Source organism: Ochotona curzoniae, unplaced genomic scaffold (assembly GCF_017591425.1).
Source record: "Ochotona curzoniae isolate NIBS_2020 unplaced genomic scaffold, NIBS_Ocur_1.0 contig_2210, whole genome shotgun sequence".
NCBI lineage: Eukaryota > Metazoa > Chordata > Mammalia > Lagomorpha > Ochotonidae > Ochotona > Ochotona curzoniae.
This window is the reverse complement of record NW_024465369.1, coordinates 24,852,544-24,872,630: the sequence shown is the minus strand read 5'-3', so window position 1 is coordinate 24,872,630 and position 20,087 is coordinate 24,852,544. Positions and strand designations below refer to the sequence as shown.

The 20,087-nt window shown below is 33.8% G+C and overlaps 1 protein-coding gene across 8 annotated transcripts in view; it reads right to left on the bottom strand.

Moving 5' to 3' along the window:
- Positions 1–20,087, bottom strand: part of SLC4A10 (solute carrier family 4 member 10) — a 247,691-nt gene that overhangs the window by 78,161 nt on the left and 149,443 nt on the right. For 3 of the 8 annotated variants that reach the window (XM_040971645.1, XM_040971648.1, XM_040971644.1), the window contains exons 6-8: positions 15,210–15,398; positions 5,225–5,316; positions 1,379–1,536 (exon numbers count right to left, since the gene is read on the bottom strand). In XM_040971645.1, coding sequence (XP_040827579.1) covers positions 1,379–1,536; positions 5,225–5,316; positions 15,210–15,398 — 439 coding nt within the window. Of the gene's footprint in view, positions 1–1,378; positions 1,537–4,197; positions 4,288–5,224; positions 5,317–15,209; positions 15,399–20,087 lie in introns of all 8 variants that reach the window. The other 5 variants (XM_040971641.1, XM_040971643.1, XM_040971647.1 and 2 more) reach the window with 3 other exon arrangements.

Below are 20,087 nucleotides of genomic sequence, written 5' to 3'. Positions count from 1 at the left end.
AGGTCAATGTTTCAGAGAAATAGTGAAAATTAAGATAGGCCCTACATTCTGCAGTGCTATTCTATGGTGTTAAATTATTAAACCATTGCTGAATGGTTTATGTTAAATGTGAAGATTAATGCCTTGTTAAGTATTCATTTATAACTACCATAACTCAAGCCTTCATTTGGTTGTAACTTTAAAAGTCTGTATATATTTTTACATCGAGCAGATAAACAATCACAGGATGACCAGATTTTAGTCTCTTGTGTCATTCTTTACTGAATGCAGTCAATTTGTACTATGTGGAAAAATCCACTACACATAAGAACAACAATAGAGTACTGCAGTAGCAGGTGTTTTACCAATTACAAAGCTTTTAAATAATATGATATGAATATCTTGCTAATTTTCAGGTTTCTATTCCCTGGGCTATTTATAAGCCCTGAAGGTATCTTTTATGACACATGTCTTTCCAACATATTCATGGTATGCCCTTTTGTTCTCCTAAAATGGGATAATCTGGAAGCAAGAATGGCTTGTTTCCCTTGTCTAAAAACTTATGTCTACTGTTATTCAATTTGTCTAACAAATCTTCAATTTTTCCTTTATTAACTAAATAGTCTACTTTTTCTGAAAATCTACTCACAGAATCATTCTATCAGTGTCCCTAATTTTCCTCTTTGTTCTCTACACACATTTTGCAGTGTGTAAGAAATGAGGTCACCTATTGGTGACGGTTCTCAAAGTGGGGATATGTAACCCCATGATGTTTTTCTCTTCTCCTGGACAATTTGTTGAAGGTTAGCCCCGAGTAATTAGTTCTTCTATATAGCTGCATTGGAAGCAAGTTCAGATCTTCATATTAAACTTGTCCTTTAACTCAGATTCCATCACATAACCATCCTGCCACTATAGCAATTATTCAGACTCCGTGTATGAGGGACATACTATGCCTAGAATCAAAAGAGGAGCCCTAATGAGGTCACTTCAATGCACTAGCGTTTTGAAGGCCTACTCATGTGTAAGCAAAATCTTGGAAATTTAATCTGTTCAAGTAAGGCCATATCCTAACAAAGAATTTCCTTCCTAAGCACATAATTTAATGTAATCTTTGAGGAAGTATAGCATTTAGGAAAAACACATAAGGGCTTATATAATTATGCAGAGTGGAGAACATTGAGATGAGAAACAAGCTTAAATTAAAACATAAAAATTAAGAGGGAGAGGCAAAGGATAGCATTATCCTCCTCCATAAATAAGAAGAGGTGACTGCTTGGTGTATTATGCATTAGTTACCAGTCAAAATTCTAACAGGAAAAGATATTTAATCTCATTGCCACACACCCCCCCAAACAATGGCTAAGACTAATACTAAAGATACTCTTATACTTTTTACCTGGTTGGAATAGGGACTTCAGCCAGTCCTTGAAGCAAGACAGCTGGAGACAACCTGACAAATGCCACTACAGTTCTATCTAAAAACTCCAGTTCTCCCACTAAGATGTTTGAGGCTTCAGCACCTGGAGGAATCTTCTTCATAAAATGCAGATCGACCTGCAAGCATTGCAAAGAAAAAAAAGGATAAAACTAGAAAATTGGATAAATCATATTTCAGCACAGTGCTTCATATATGATAAGCTCTTTATCCATCTTTATAAACACACAACACAATATATAGACACCAATAAAATGAACACTACCATTTTTTGTATATAACTACTTTTAAAAGAAGCTTCTTTAGTATTATCACCAATCTTGAAATTTAAGTGGGAAAGTATATGTATTCAATTAAATACACTTTACTAATATATTCAATATCTTTATATTATCACAAATTCTGCAAATGATGCATATTTTAATTAAATAATAATCAAGATACACATATTACAAAAGAATATAAACATGTTTCTCTTATAGCATAAAGGTATGACTTTTGTTTTCATAGTTATTCTAGTTGTTCTGTATTTTTCACATTCTTTGTATCCAGGTAATTCTTCAATTCTGTAGCTTCTTATTTGAGAACTTAGATTTCACAGAGTAGAAAAAACAATAATAAAAGTTTTAACATTTGTAAGTGCTCAAGAGTCATATTTGAATTTCTGACATGGATGTCTGTGGTTGAAATGAATGCAAACAAAACACAAGTGATCATTAACAAGAAGGGGTTTAGGTGTAAAGGTGAAGTGTGATAAATGAATGTAAAATATCCATGAGAATAAACAGCCCTTTTGATGATAGGACCTCAGTAAAAACTAAGTGCTGACGTTAGGGTAAATTGTCTAAGGCCTATTTCTTGTTTCTGATTCATCAGAGTTGCTTTTTATGGAACTCTGTCTTTAGGGGAATAAGAGTTTATTGCTCTACTAATTGATGTTATGCTGTGTTAATTAAATGAGTACCAAAGGTTAAAGTAGGAAAAGCTAAGAGAGAGAGATGAAAGGGCTCTTGAAACTATCAGCGAGATTAAGAAATTTTTGACCAAATATTTTTTCAGTTTGATGATTTGAGAATACTTTTAGGGGACATCAGAAAATCCATATCCACATTGTTAACAACATGAAATATGTTTATTTCTGAAAATGAGACCTCTGTAAAGCTATTTAGGATTATCTTTCTGTAACATAAAAATGCCATAGAATACAAAGCTGACATATGGAGTATACATTTGATCACAGGGATAAAATATAAAAAGAACCTATAAGACTCCATCAAAAATTTCAAGTAGAGTTAATGTTGTATTTTATTTTCTAAGATTTATTTCTTTGAAAGAATTACAAAGAGAGAGGAAGAAACAAAGAGATCTCTGGTTCTCTCCCCCAAATGGCCACAATGAAAAGGCCTGGGAAAGGGAGAATACAGGCGCTTATTCTGGGTCTTCCACATGAGTGCAGCAGTCCAAGCCTTGGTCATCCTCCACTGCTTTCACAGTTGCACATGTAGGAAGTTGGATTGGAAATGGAGCAACCAGGAATCAAATTAGCACCCATATGGGAGGCAGGCATTGCAGGCAGTAGTTTAATATACTGTACCACATGCCAGCATCATTTCTGTTTTTATATTTTAACAAGGTCTGTGTATGTGTGTAGGCATGCACATGCGCATATAAGTGTGTGTGTGCACATTAAGAAAATTTATAATTCATAATCAACACGAACTCTATCAGTAACAAGTGAAATTTAAATTCCACCTAGAAAATTTTCTGTACACATTTATTAATCAGTGCTGTGATTTTTTTTAACATCTATTTATTTTTATTGGAAAGGCAGATATACAAAGAGAGGGAGAGATGGAATGAAAGATCTTCAAACCACTGGTTCACTCCCCAAGCGGCCACAACAGTCAGAACTAAGACAATCCTGGCTTCAGATCGGTGGAGCTCCAGCAGTTGTGGTTGCTTGGGGAGTGCATCAACAGACAAACAGATCTTTCTCTCTGTCTCTCCTCCTCTCTGTATATCTGACTTTCCAATAAAAATCAGAAAATTTTTAAAGATGTCATTTTTCTCAAAAAGCTATCTTCTTTACAATGTGTCATGCTATAGACTCAGAAGGCATGTGGCTAGTACTAAATGAGGGGCTCTAGTAATTTAATTTGTTTATCAAAAACAGAAATATACCAGTGAATGGTAATGCAATGGGGAAGAAAATGATCAAAGGAAAAAAATTCCATTTTCATTGTTCTGTGTTTCTGATTGTTTTGAGGGCTCTGAAGAAGCAACTATTGTCTGAAGTTGGCAGTCTTCCTTTGTGTTTCTATGTGATGAAAAGTATTTTTGAAGTATGCAAAGATAGGTCACAGAGCTTAAGAAAATTAATAAGGAGATACAGGATCCAGTGTAAAAGGATTATACTGTTCTAAAAGGTGGAAGATATTATATTTCAAAGGATGAGCCATGAGGTCTATAATCATTGTTTTCTGAGGATGCTAAATATGCCCTTGTTAGACTATTAATGCTTGTATAAGTAAATAAGCAACTTTCGTGATTATTGTTATGGTATTATTTCAATTTAAGAGTGCCAGAAATTAGAGTTTTGGTAGTTTGTCCCCATTTTATTCCAACTGGTAGATGAATGGAGATGTAATGTTTTTAAAAGATATTTTTAGAGTGACAGATGGAATACATTTGAACTGACTTTAATATTTGAATCACATGCCTCTGCACAGTGAAATGAGCTTTGAACCATTGTAGAAATGTAGCCCAAAAAATGCCCTCACCTCTCTCTCTTGCTGATGTGGAGGTCCTTTTTCATGCCTTTGTTTCATCCCACATGGACTAGTATGCCCTTTGTGTTGGCCTCCCAGTCCCTGCACGCATAATTAACAGGCTTAAGCTGATACACCAAGCTCCTAGAGATTCCACCAGGCACCAGAGAGCATGCATATAACTAGACCTCGATCATTTCAGTATTTAAAGAATTCTAAAACAGGTTGAGAACCTAGGTTCCGGTGACTTTGTTAATGGCTGTTGCCCACTCCCACCTCCTCCCTCTGTACAAGTATTGCTAGTGCTAAATACATTAATAAAAATATTAAAATATTTCTCTCAGTAACAATGCAGAGTCAGCCACTCAGATAAGAATTTCTCACTCTCCTTTTTTAAAATTTTATAAATTTTAATTAGCATTAACTTTTAATTAAAGACTATTGAAACTTTTATTCAGCTCTTACTGTGCCATAATGCATCAATGGCACATATACAATGTTGGAAATTTGTCAGCCAAAATCACATTATCGTCACTGGTTCATTATTTAAGTAAGTGATTCAATTTGAAATTGTTCCAGTTAGATGTATCCCTCCACCTAGACAGTCCTTAATATGTTTTTATTCAAAACTCCACTCAGTTTAATCTTGTTTTATAGGATACTCTTACACTATTGCCTTTCTTTGAATTATAAATATAATGAAGTTTTATATTATGATATGCCCTTTCACAATGGAGAAGAGGTAATTATGGAAGCCAAACTAAGAAAAAAATTTAAACAATAGTTTAAATGTCTTTTCCACCCTTCTTAATGTCCAGTTGTTCACATTATTGGAATACAGAGGTTTTACCAAGTGGCTGAATCCTGAAGATTATGAGTAAAAATCTGTTGGTTTAATGGTGACATTTTCTACAGTATAAAGCTCTGAATAAGAAACAAAAAAAGTACATACAAAAATTGTGTCAACACCTTTTAAAATGGGTACTAATCTCTAGCAGCAATTTAGCAAATTGCTTAGATGAGAAGGAGAAAAGCTTACCTTGCTAAAATCAACAGTGCTATTTTCTCTGCTAACATCATTTTTGTTTTCAGCGCTGGCTGGGGCAGACTGAGGAGAAACAACCTGACCTGCTAAAAGAGATTGTTATTACAGAACACAAACAATTACTTACATGGTTTAGACATATTGAATGAAATGTGAACTTCAATTAAAACTAAACTAAAATAGGTTTTTTTTAATGAGTTTATGATGAAAGCATGAGGGGTCAAGATAGATTCATATCAATATGAAAGTTCTTATTTAACAATTCCAGATAGAAATGGGAGAATTCTGCCCAAAAAAAAGGTGAAATAAATTTACAGATTAAAACTAAAATGTTACACTCCATGGAGAAAGATCATTTACAAAATATCTAAATATGGCCTAGCAATGTAGCCTAACAGTTAAAGTCCTTGCCTAGCACGAGCTGGATTCCCATATGGGCATCGGTTCTATTCTGGTAGACTCCACTTGCCATCCAGCTCCCTGCTTGTGCTCAGGAAGGCAGTGGAGGATGACCCAAAGCCTCGAGGCCCTGCACCCACATGGAAGGCCCAGAAGAGGCACCGGACTTCTGACTTCGGATCGGCTGAATCCCAGCCATTGTGGCTGCTTAGGAAGTGGATCATCAGACAGAAAAATCTTCCTCTCTGTCTCTCCTCTTCTCTATAAATCTGCCTTTTCAATAAAAAATCAAATAAGTATTTTTTAAAAGTATCTAAATATGACCACAATTCATCAATGATTTTTGAATACTAATTAAAACTAGGTTTAAAAGGCAAGATCGATGTTAAGATTGTAAAACTGACAAAATAAATGTAAACGATAAAAGGACAAATATTTCTCTGACAATAGCATAAGATACTTTAAGATTATATTCCATTTAAAAATCAAACCAATGCGGAAGAGGTTTTTGGCAATAACTTTTAGGTATTTCAACAGCGAGGATTCAATTAGAAGTATGGTGGCTGATATTCAGGAAATTGCCACCTACTTCCCACAAAACACTTTAATGTTTTCCTCTCTTATTAGAACACACTTCCTCTTTTCACTAAATACTCTTTATATTGTTAAATACAGTTTACAAGTGGAATCAGTCCCCTTTGCATTTTGTGATTAGAAAAAATATGAATTATGTAAATTTTTCATTTAATACTAACTAAAACTATGTTGCCATCCTTTCCCACATTTCATTTAAGTGGATGATAGAGCTTAGAATGTGACAATGACTAGAAAAGTTTAATTTTTTAAAAAAGAGAAGAAATACAAGAAGAAGTTTAATTTCACCATTTACCATTAACCTTATTTGTAATTAAGGCAATCTGAGATCTGTCCATAATTAAATGAAAAAATAAACTAGGTTTACTTATTTCAAATGTATCTCTCTTCTCTAACTTCTCTCTTTCAAATTCAATGTAACAACCCAAAATTTGCCATATGCGTGGTCATAAGTCAGGGAGTCCAAAATGCATTTCTTCTTCTCAACAGTTTCAGATATCAAAAATTATTCTCTCTGCCTAAATTCCTTCTGCCTTCCTAATCCCATACCATACATGGTGTATCTATTATCTCATCTTCTCCAATTGCGGCAGTATCTTCGAATTTGTGTGTGTAAATTTAAAAAAAAATTTAAATATCCTCCTCAAAACCTACATGTTGCTTGGTAATTAGAAATTATCACGTGACTGACACCCCTATTTCTTTTCCCCAAGTATTACTGTATTTAGCTTTCTGGACTGTAAAACTTCCGAGGCAAAAGTTACTCAACAAGGTATAGTTTCTAAGTTTTAACATTGTTAGGTTGTCAGAAAGTAAAAGATTGAAGATTCATTTAGAACTTAAACATTTCTATGCTTCCACTTAAAAACTAAAATAACATATGTAGTGAAGATAAAAATAAAATTGGTTTTTCAAGCATATTTACTGCAAGGCATGTTGACAAATTCTGACTACAGGATATTTCAGGAGAAGACATACATTTCAGTGAAATATCACATAAGCCACACAGGCTATTTTCATTCTCCCATTTCTAACTGCAGTGTGCAGCTATGACTGTGAACCATTCATTAGCAGCCATTCAATATATTGTTCTAAAAAAACCTCTGAAGAAATGCATTTGTGCAACTAACAGATGTCTTCAATCACCAGTTTCACATCATTTCTCCATATTTTCATGAGTTAGAATATCAAATATATTTAAACATAAATTTATTTAATGTTCTTTAAAACTGAGTGATGAACTTAATGTTATGGAAAGATGAATGAATCAAGTATCTGCTTTCATACAATAATTTATTTCATGTGTTACACAGTAACAATTGTTTAAGTCTGTCAGTAAACACATACAAAAAGAGAATAAACCCTGTGAAAACTTATCAGCTTTGAAAAAAATTGAATTGAGTAGAAAATATACTGGAAATTAGATTTTGAAAAATTCAAAGGCTTATATCTTCATTTGCATATTTAAGCAGAACATATTAAAACTACCTTCACTTCATGCTGTATATTTAAAAACTTGACAGCTGTATTTCCTCTTATTAACTATAACAATAAGTGTGTCAATACTATATGTAATAACTAAAATGATTAACATATTTTAAGACTTACTGTGCTATGTTATTGTTCATCTAGGAAAATATGAGTTTTATAAAAATTATCCATTGAAGTTGATAATCAGGAAAAGATTTAAAAACTATTTCTACAAATATTTTCAGAAAATATACAGATGACAGTAAATTTCCTAATTCTTTTAGGTTCCACATATGTGTAGAGAATACATGCTATGCAGGAAACTATTAAAACTACTAATCTGTGATATAGGAATATAAGCCATAAACTTTATATCTTTTTATATTTTCAAGTAGCTGTTAAATACTATTGAATACATTTAATAATATTCAAAGTCCTGCAAAGTTTAAAGAATATCCGAAATTGGGCATAATTTGTAAAAGTATATAATTTATTCAAATAAGACATCAAATGTATGTATCTTCAATTAATTTTTGACAATCCAGAAGGAAACAAAAAATACATGGGTTTTATTACTTAAAATGAAGCTCAAATTTTAGTTTGAGTTATTTAAAGTCAAAATTTTAAATAAAAGGTAACATTTCATTTGCTATACATATAAAATTAAAACTCACATGTAAACCACAATCCAAAGAACTACTGGAAATCAAATAAACTAAAATAATTTTTGAAATTCTGTTACCAATTAAAATATTTGTTCAGTATTTATTTATTTTTATTCCAATGGCTACTATAATTCAAAAAAGATGATACAGTTATTTCAAACTGAATTTCGTTAACTCAAATTCTATTATGTAGCAAGAAACAATAAATTTAGGCTTGAATGAGGATCTCTTGTTTTCTTGCTGATGTCTATGGCAACACAGTTTACAGACTGACAATTTTAAGTTATAGGATTTTATCTTCACTCAGCAATGAATTTCATAGCAGAATAACAATGAATTTGCTAAGATATCTTCCTATCCAGAGCAAAGTATTGTAAAGTTAAGATTCAGTATTTAGAAATGTATGGAAACTTTATGTATCATAGTTTTATGATGAATTTTCCACTCACTAAATTATTATGCTTGTAAACATAAATGCTTTGGCTTATTTCTTTGCATTATTTTTACTTTGGCTAATGATTGCCGCCCACCTATAAATGGATGTCATTATAATGATAAATTGCCTTTAAATTGTTATAATTTCTAAATGGTTTTTATGTATGGAAGACAGCAGTGAAAAGGCATTTAATTCAGTGATCTATTACATGCAGGACAAAATATTTTAAAAACTGATGAAAATCCAACATCACTAATATCAACTGAATAGTTTCTGTGACTATCCAGGCCTATAAAATCATTTCACCAAGTTCTCTCAAGACAATACAGACAGGACTCAAAGTTCTTTAAATCTTTAAAACAGGCTATTTTTAAATTGATAATTTTAAAAATGACATTAAAATATGCAAATAACCTTAATGTGAAGAAAGGTTCCCTACACCTAATCAGCATTTGAAAAAGCTAACATCATTCTTACCCACCATAGTTGGCTTTCTCATCTCTTAACTTTTATCTCTTAAATACAAAATTCTAACTTTCTTACCTGTTAGAAATTAAAGTATGAAGTGCCTGATATTCATATCAGCACCTACTTGAATTAGTTTTCCATGAGTCATTAATTCATGTTTTTCTTCTGAACTTCTATGTCAGGATCATGTACTAGACAAAAATTTATGTATTTTTCTAGGAAAATTAGAAGTTGAGGGGCAATTATGGGAGTAATCGACAATAATTCAAGAGAATTGAAAGCTCCACTTGTTTTACTTGCTGGTATAAAAATTTCAACGTTTATTGTGAGACTGGTGCAATCACTTCCTTCCTCATAAAATTTTTGGGGAAGAATACAACTACATAAAAATTGTTAGTTTATGTAATGTATTATTATTGAAGTGTTAGTATTATTGAAGTGCCTCACTGAAACAACAGTAAATATTGGTTAAATATTAAAATAACTCATTTATGACTTGGCCTATATATAGTTCTCCTCGCCTGTGGGTGAATTGTATATGTAAATATTGTAAAGCAGCAGCTCTTCAATTTCTATGTGGCCAAATTCAAATCAATGGAATAACAGGACACGTCTGTGTATCATTATTTGCTGCTGCTCAATCCACTGTAAATCACGTGCACTAGAAGGAAACTGGGATGAAGACATGGAGGTACAATGCTATTAACCTAGAGACCAAGCTGGTGTACACTACCTCAGAAACCTTCAACGCATTTAGAGTACCCAAAGGGTAGGAGATGAGGGAGGTACAGAGATGAGATGAGCCTGTTAGAGACAGACACAAGACAGAGCAAAATAAAGAAATATAAAGATGAATGACAAAGTTACATACATGTGTAACAATACATTTTCCATGGAAATAGAAAACATAAAGAAAGAAGGGCTAAATATTTAGAAAATGTTGATTAGGTGAATTACACTTTAAGAACATGAAAGCATGCATATATTAAACTATGAGAAAATTTGGTATGCCTAAGAATAATTAATATGCTAAATAACACATTTAGCCACATCATATTATAAATATGTTTGCTGTTAAGATGCAGCCTTGACATTCTAAAACTCAGAAACAATACAGTCTACGAACGGACCCATCAGTTGCATCAACAATGACATTTGATTTTCTTTGAACAGTGAGAAATATCTTTACTAAATAATGTTTAATTCCTTCAAATCCACAAATCTTTTCATATGTTTTCTCTCAGGCAATTCTAAGAATTATTATTCTAATCTATTTTCTTCAAAGATATAACAGTATGAGGGATAAAATTGAAACCCTGGGTATCTTATTTATGAGACTCAGTATTTAACAAACAAGAAAGCATATAAGTATCTAAACACATGTCAACATGAAGCATCCAAAAATAAAAAGTAAAGCATTTGTAAGAGAAATGAATATAAGGCAATAAACCAGACTTCCAAAAACTATAAATAAAAGTCATCCACAATACATATGTGTACATTGCTTTAGGGGTTGGAATCTACCCAGGCCTAAACAGTCAACATATACCCAATCCTTCCAAATATAAACATTCTCTGAGAATCTGTGTCTTTGAGCATTAAATTAGAGATTTTCCACTGTGTAGCTCCTTTTAAGATCCTAAACAAAAGCTATAACTAGAAAATGTACAGTTTAGGAGATAGTTACAAAAAGATGTTATGAAGGAAAAGGAACAGAGTTAGAAATTATTAGTAAGGGACAGAGTGAAATGAAGAAATCTATAACCAAAGAAACTAAAGATTCCAGATTATTTTCAGGAATATATAATGTATCATAGGGTAACAACATTTTAAGATACATTTGTACTGTAAATACCTCAAAATATAAATAAATGCATGAACTGAGTAACAAATACAATTCTTTGTATATTTTACTTTCTATATCACTTATCACAAAAATCTTAGACTTTCAGGAAATATTTCTAGTTTCAAGGCAATATTTTAATAATGCTGATATATTTATTTTGAATACTTTTTACCTCTTTTGGGGGGTTCTAAAGTCAAAGTAGATATAATTTTTTTATTATTACTTTTGCCGTTGTTTTGCCAAATATAACTGTCACTTTTTATTGAAACATCAGAATCAGGCATTTTAATTCTCACAGTTTTGATGCTTAATGAAAAGTGAAAGTTAAACACAGCATGGTGGCATTAAAAATGCATGGTGAATCCATAGCATCCTGTATCTTAGCCCTGAAGAGAACACACAGACTACCAAGGAATGAATTATACGAAAAAAGGGCGGGGGGACAGTAAGCTGCTATAGTTGGATGTGAGATTCACAAATCATTACAAATCACTAAAAAAGGGTATGAATAGAAAAGTGTGGAACTGTGGAGCACAGGAGCAAAGACAGGCACCATTTTGTTAATCTAGTCTATACAATGGGGTGAGAGTTTCATTCTGAATACTGTGCATGTTAAACTAGTAGGAATATTACTACAGAAGAATCCCCTAGGAACAACGCAATTAAGGAAGCAGGAAGCCTATTCGGCATGACTTTCAGATTTCCTTACATTAGCATAAGTTCATTTATCGGGGAATTTCAATGGCTTTCCCTCTAAAAGAAAAATACCTTAAATAAGAGAAGGGAATTTATTTCTATAAAAGAAAGAAAAGTGTGTTCTGTTTACTTGTTCCTAGAAAATCTACACTGTGCTTAATTCCTGTTCTATAATCCTAAAAGAGAAAAACATCCAATATTTCTGCATAAAACATCTCTCAAGAATATTTTTAAAATGTAAGAATTACCCTTTGGGATGCTTTGGGATGCTTTTCGTATCTCTGTATTAATGTGCAAAATTAAATTTTTGCATATTCTGAAATAGAATGTCAAATTTATACTTACGCTTATAATTTTTACTTTGTTTATCTAGAGTTTGTCAGGTTTCAGAGTTCATAAGTACATGGAAAACTTTCCTAGTAAAGGTCTGTCACACTTTTTTCCCCACTTCTGGGTAGGAGATTTATTTCTAAATTGGTGAAGTCTATACATATTTTCAGAATTCTCAACACACATAATTATGTAAAGTGTGTGAGGAAGAAAAACAGAGTCATAAGGAAGTGTTATAAGTCTAGGCTTAGAAAACCATTTACTGACAGCATACTCTACGACAATACTTAATTGGCTATATGAATCTTGTTATAAATGTTTCCAAGATTTTATTGCCCTAACGTATGCCTCGAAAGATTTGTGTGTGTTCAGAAGAAAGTTTACTGTACAGATGGTGAAAGAATCATTTTAGAACCACTCGGATTCCAGGTTTTAGAAAAACTAAGCCATTTCCTGAATAAGACAAAAGGAAGCTCTCAGAAAATCTTGTTTCTATATGTGTCTATATGTAAACTTATGATTCATAGTTATAATTCTATGATTTCTACATATAGTGAGCACAAGTTCAAAGCAGTAACAGTCTAGCTAGGTTGGCATGATATTACAATAAATAATTAATCCAGTGAATTCCATTCCCTATTTGCTCAAAAAATATGACAAAAATTATTTGTATAGCAAGCATTACTCCAAGGAAATCTGAATTATACAGTTGACTTGTTCACAATCTAATATGTTTACTTCTTGAATAAATAAAAATTTTATAGGCACATTTTTGTCTGATTTCAGTAAAAGCAATGAAACAAAGACTAAAGTTTTTCTTACTGTGCATTCTTCGAAAGTTAGTTGTTCATGGATACATAATTTCTGTAAGATTCATTGATTCGGGCCCTGGTGTGGTGGCCTAGTGGCTAAAGTCCTCACTTTGAATGCTCCAGGATCCCATATGGGCACCAATTCTAATCCTGGCAGCCCCGCTTCCCATCCAACTCCCTGCATGTGCCCTGGGAAAGCAGTCGAGGACTGGCCAAAGCCTTGGAACCCTGCACCCACGTAGGAGACCCGGAAGACACTCCTGGCTCCTGCCATCCGATCAGCTCAGCTTCAGCCATCATGGCCACTTGGGGAGTGAATGAGCGGGCAGAGGATCTTCCTCTCTCTATATATGACTTTCCAATAACAATAAAACTAAAAAAATTAAAATAAATGAATCTTGAAAACAAAAAGATTCGTTTACTCAAAAAGCAAGTGACACAGGAAGAGGGAGAAGCAGAGGCAAACAGAAAGGAAGATGGTCAGGGCGGAAGTGTTTGCATCCTTTGCTTCACTCCCCAGATTTACTCAGTCAGGTCTAGGCCAGGCTAAAGCCAAATGCCAGGGACTCCGAATCCACACATGAATTACAGGGGCCATCTTTTGCTGCCTTCCCAGGCACATGAGTAGGGAGTTGGAGCAGAGCAGAGCAGCTAGGACTGGAATCAGCAAATATGGAATACCAGGCATCATAAACTGCAGTTTCAGCCACTGCACTGCAACAGTCCTTTCATGGGTAGGTTTTAATGAGGTTTTTTTTGTACACATAAAGCTATAGTTGAAATGAATAATTCCAACTATTTTCTTAACATCACCATGCCAAACAAATACTAGAACTGTAAGCATAATAAGAGCACTACTTTTATATCTCCCAGATTATAGAAATTTGGCTTTTTCATTTTTATGTATCACATATTTTAAAGAAAACTGTGATTTGGGATATAAATATACTTTTAAAATATGACTTTATGCTAAGCAAGTTAGATGTCCTCAGAGTGGTGGGTGGACTCTACAAATACAAGTTAGAAAATATCAGTATTGATGACACATTCAGTGAGCTTCATACATTCACAACTATAAACTTTTATATAATAACAATGAGTTCAATATCATTGAGTCACTGAAGGGTCTTAAAATTCAAACAACTATTTAAGTATAATTTGCTATGATGAACCTACTCTTAATTTTGAAACCATTATACTTACTTATCTTAAAAAGCATTTCCTTATGTTTCTTGTGTATATCTGATTGAACAGTATAAAAATTGGTGAAAATTCCTTTATAAAGCAGTCTGTAGAAAACTAAATTTCATACATTTATATTTAAGGCATTTCTGAAGCTTTTTTTCACTCCTTAAACGAGGAGCAAAAATCTATCAAATATTCTGTGCTGTCATATATGTGCTTTAATCCATTTTTGGAAATCAGAGTCTTTCCAACAAACCATTTGAAAATACTTATCACTAATTTTTATTTTTTAGAATTGGAAAACTGTTATAGCTGATGAAAGATCTAAAAATTCATATGCCTTTATTGCAATTCATTCTCCTAATGGAAAGGATGGATGATAATGGAGATTCCTAAGCAATTTCTTTAGTATAAATGAAGGGTTCTTTAGATGCAAGGAGAGAAGTACAAGAAGGATAAAATAGTTTAAAGCATAATCACAGTTAAGTTATGTCTGCTTGACGACAATGGTGGTCATCTGTGTTGGCATGTAAAGACAGCTAGTGCAGTGGTTCCCGGAATGTTGAAACACCACTATGAAAACTGTACTGTGTCCATGAAGCAGACACTGATGGTCATTTTAAATGTTAGTGCTGTTGGAGTCTTTTGATTGAGCACCATGAAATCCAAATTTTTTCCACAAATAATAAATTGCAATCATTGTTTGCTATAATTCTAATATCCTATACAGAATAAACCACAACATTTTCCCACATTCTCAAGTGTGGCGAGAAAGAGTTGTCCTTCTACACTAGATGTTTTGTGTATTTGCTGTATTTGAAACTTTAACTTCTTACTTGATCCATTTCCTTTCTATTGTCTGGTGAGCCAGAAAAATTAAATGTGTTGTTAAAATTTCTACAATTTGATACTTGGTAAAAAGGTTACATATATAATACATGCATATAAGAAAACTATTCTACAATAAAGTGAATATAAAAAATCACTGCCAAATCAAATCTATGTTAAGGGATGTAGAGTTTTCTGTTATTTCAGAGATCTACAGTAGACAAAAATAGCACAATATATCGATACTTACCATTTTTGTCCATGGAATTTGGTTCTGACTGTTTCTTGCCAATATCAGCAAAGGAACGGACAATAGGAATCCTGTTTGTTAGTTTTTTCTGATTCTGGTGGTGATGCTGCTTCATCAGTGCCTCATGAACTCTGTGGCGCACATCTTCACTGAGCTGACCTGAGCTTACTTGTTGGTCCAGGACCATATCTGCAGAAGGAAGGGAGGAAGAATGTGAGCACAACTGTCATATGTGTACCAAAAATGAACCAGATACTAAATATGCACAACCAAAACAACTTTACTCAACTTTAGATAGGAATGAACTCTGGGGGAGCACAACAAATTATGCCTCTGTTCACAATACCTGCATGCCATATCAGAGTGCCAGCTGTCCTGCCTCCAAACCAGACATTTGTTAATAGCAGAGGATGGCTAAATTCCTTGGACCCCTACCTCTCATGTAGGACACTGCTGGAATTGAACGCTCATGGCTTCAGCCTGGTCCAGCCCTGGCTATTGCAGCCATTTGGGGAGTAAACCAAAGGACAGAAGAGTTCTTTCTCTCTGTCTCTTCATCTGTCTTTCTCTGTCACTCTGCTTCTCAATGAAATATATATTTTTCAAAAACACAAATCACTAAGAATGGCATTATAAGCACACATTTAACTTTTTCCTGTATCAGTCTTGCACAAGAAATCCTTGTGCAAATTTTCACTAGAACTCTCTTGGTTAATTTTCAGTGTATTATTTTCTGGGTTATTTTTGCAAAAACACAAATTACGGTGAGAAAGAAGATTCTTTGTATTTTCTAGTATTCATACTTACAGCAGGGAATAAAGCTTCTTCCCCTTAGAAGTTCATCCTTGTAGTAATACTGTGGCTGCTTGCATGACAAGAAAACATCTCTCTCCACTTCCAGTAAGAGATGTGTGTGTGTGTGTGTGTGTGTGTGTGTGTGTGTGTGTGTGTGTGTGCGCGCGCGCACATGAGTGCACATGTGCGTTTCTCTCAAAAAAAAAAAAAAACGAGTTCTTTTTCTCTCAGCCAAGAAAAAGTCCAAGTCTAACTGCAATAGCCCTATCCAATATAAACCAATAGCTGCAAAGAAGAGATTCACGTGGTTGGTTAAGGCTAATCAAGAACTCTCTTCCCTTTGGGATTAATCCTCAAAACTAGAGATCAATAAACTTTTTGCAATGATCGAGTTAACACGGGGATATTTTAAAGGTTTGTGGTAGTGAATAGAAAATATAATCTTATTTTGTGCAAAACATTTTTAAATCTATGTATCAGTGGGTCTTCAAAATACTCATGGAAAAGGTTTATTATCAGAAAATTACACATGGACTTGAATTTTTTTCCACAAAAAAACTTTTCAGAATCTTCTTCCATGTACATGCTAAAATACCCTCACAGATATTATAGAGTTTTAATCCATATTATCTCTGTCATGGATCTACCACTCTGTCTTGGTAGCACAATATCAGCTCCAGACAACACATACACAAATGAGTATGGCTGTGTTCCAATCAAATGGTATTGAGGACACTGAATTTTTAACTTCATATAATATTCACACCATAAAATTTTAATCATGTTTTTATTATTTCTCAACCATATAAAATGTATTCTCCATTCTTAGCTCCTAAGATCTACAAAATTAGGCAGCAGGCCCTATTTGAATTGGAGGCTTAGTTGACACTATCACTTTTCTAACTTTCTAAAGATTTATTTTTATTTGAAAGGCAGACTTAAGAGAAGTCAAGACAGAAAGAGGGATTCCATCCCTTAGTAGACTCCTCTGCAAAGGCCAGAGTTCAGCTGATCCAAGGCCAGGAGCCAAGAGCATCTCCCTGGTCTCCCAAGTGGATCCAGGAATCCAAGGATTTCAACCATTCTCTGCTGCTTTCCAAGGCCATAAGCATGGAGTTGGATTAGAAATGGAGCAGCCAGGACCTGAGCCTGTTTTCACATGGGATGCCAGTGCCACAGGAGGAAACAGCCTACTATATCACAGAACCAGCTCCTATCACTTTTCTTACACAGTGGAAAGAAGTAGAATAAATAGTGGGGAAACAGCCATAACATAGATGAGAAATCTTTAAAAATAAGCCATTACAACTACTCCAAATGTTCACAAACCCATATTTTAATGATTTGGAGATCAATAATTATAATGCCCTGAATCAATGAAGAAACAGGCTAATTATCAAAGTATATAAAATTGTGCTGAAATACTGTTATGATAGAAAAATTATATGAAATAGATATCATAGCTATTTCACAGTTATTTCATAATGGAAGCTGTAAAATAGGTTATTGTAATATCAATAGGTTGTTTTTATCCATAAGTCATGATTTGACTCCCCAGTTTGACATTCTAATCAGAACAGAAATAAACTGTGTATACTTATGACTTAATTTCTACTAAAGCACAATCCAAACTTGAGCACTTGTCACTAGCTTCACAGTTTCTCAGAGGTAAGGACTTTCTTTGAAGTAGTTACTTAAAAGAAAGTAATTACTAAAAGAAATAAGCCAAATCATCCACTAGTAACTAGTTGTACAGAAATACAAATTAAACCCAGGGGCATAACTTTAACAAATAATGTCCTAATGACATGAAAATGTGACCATCTTGATTAAGAGTCACATTAGCTCTGGCGGAAGAGATGCAAGCATCAAAGTGAATCTGATCCAGTAATCATTTATTTAATTTTCCTCACTGCTGTAAGATACATTAGTATTAACCTGAAAAGTAGAAAAGGATAATTGGCCATAATGGCTTTAGCCCACAGACAAGTCATATAGTCTCAGCATGGTATGATGTCTACATAACAGTAGTCTGCCAAAGCCTATTGCTGATGGGGAAAAAAAAGGGGGAGTGGATAAATGAGTTAAATTCTTCTAAAATTCTGCAGGCTCTAGAGAAACTAGTAGAATTATGGGAAATACTATCTCACAAAATGTGGCTTTCATCTTTTAATCATTTAATTTTACTTTTATTTGAAAGGTAGATTTTATAGAGAGAGAAAGAGAGATAGAATAAAAAGTTCTTTCATCCACTGGTTGACTCCCCAGATGGCTGCAACAGCCATAGCTGAGCTAATCTGAAGTTGGGAGTTAGGAGCTTCTTCCAGCTCTCTCCCATGGCTACATGGGCTCAGGATTTGAGCCATCCTCCACTGCCTTCCCACACTATAAGCAGAGAGCTGGATCAGAAGTAGAACAGCCAAGACATGAATCAATGCTCAAATGAAATACCAGTGCCACAGGGAGAATTAGTCTGTGTATCAGCTACTGTTTTTCAACTTGATCAAGTAATTTCATGATACTCCCTCCATCTTTACCATATAAATGCTCTGAAAACTCATTGAACTTCAAAAGCTGTTAGGAGAGTAGTGGGAGATATAAAGGCTCTAAATTTTGTAATTTGGCTGCCAGCATTAAGGAGTATGTGTATCAAAACACAAGCTATCATGGAATATTCATTTTCCAGATCAAGGATTGTTAAAATATAAGCATATTTAAAAATATGTAGTTACACCATTCCCCCTTATTTTTGGCTTATATTTACTAGAACAAACTGTATTTTCCTCTGATAGGTTTTAAAAAGCAAAGGCTATTTAAAGGTTCAAAGCTATGATAGATAAGCTCCATGGTACTAGCTTTAGATTGGTTTCAATTATTCTTATCATTGACGTAAATAGGATAAAGAACATAGACTATAGAGAAACATTTCTATTATTGTTCTTTGTAATCCTTTGAATGTCAAAGGATTCACATAAATCATAAAATTGATTGTGACCTATGTTGAGTTATGAGTCTTTGGCTTTGCTCTTTCACAGTCCTGAGGATTGCTGGCATTTGAGAATGAACCCACATATAGAAGCTATCTGTCTTGACTTTCTCTGTCTCTCAAAATGAAAATGAATAAATAAAATGCCATAAACATACATAATTACAATATTTTCAAATAGAGTTTCTCTGGGTCAGAGCTAAATCATTATAAAAATGGATCTGTAGAAATTTCGGTTTCAAAAGGTTAAGTGATATTTTAATGGATGGAGTTAATATTTACTGAGCTCCCTAAAACATTGGAAAATAGATATATTTTAAATTAACTTGATCCAAAAGAAAATCCTACTTTAATTATACTGGAAATTTTTAACAACTCTGCCAGATATAGCTGGGATTTTCTGCTACCAAGTCTGCAAAGCCACTTCAGGAATTATATAATTCTGCTCAAAAAACAGATATAAAAATTGTTGATCATTCTAATATAATATGTAGGACATATTCTCTACTAGGAAATATCCACAAAACATTAATCCTGCAATGTTTGTGCATTTACAAAATGTTAAAATGTAGAGTTCTGTTTTTTAAAAAATGATGTATTTATTTTTATTACAAAGTCAGATATACATTCCCAGAGAGGAAGATCTTCTGTCGGATGATTCACTCTCCAAATGACAGCAAAGGCCAGTGCTGCGCCGATCCAAAGCCTGGAACCAGGAACATTTGAGCCGTCCTCAACTGCTTTCCCAGGCCACAAACAGGGAGCTGGATGGGAAGCGGGGCCGCCGGGATTAGAACAGGTGTCCATATGGGATCCCGGCGCGCACAAGGGGAGGACTTTAGCCACTAGGCCATGCCACTGGGCCCGAAAGTATAGAGTTCTTAAGAGAAAACAATGATATCTAGTGTTGGGGGAGGGATTTGACCTAGCAATACTCAAATCCCATATTGAAGGGACCGTGTTTGAGTTCCAGCTCCACTTCAGATTTCAGATTTCTACTGGTTTGCACCTTGACAAACAGTAGGAATGGCTCAAGTGGCTTTTAAGTCTAGGCCAGCACTAGCCTGGCTGCTGCAGACACTGAATGAATAAACCGG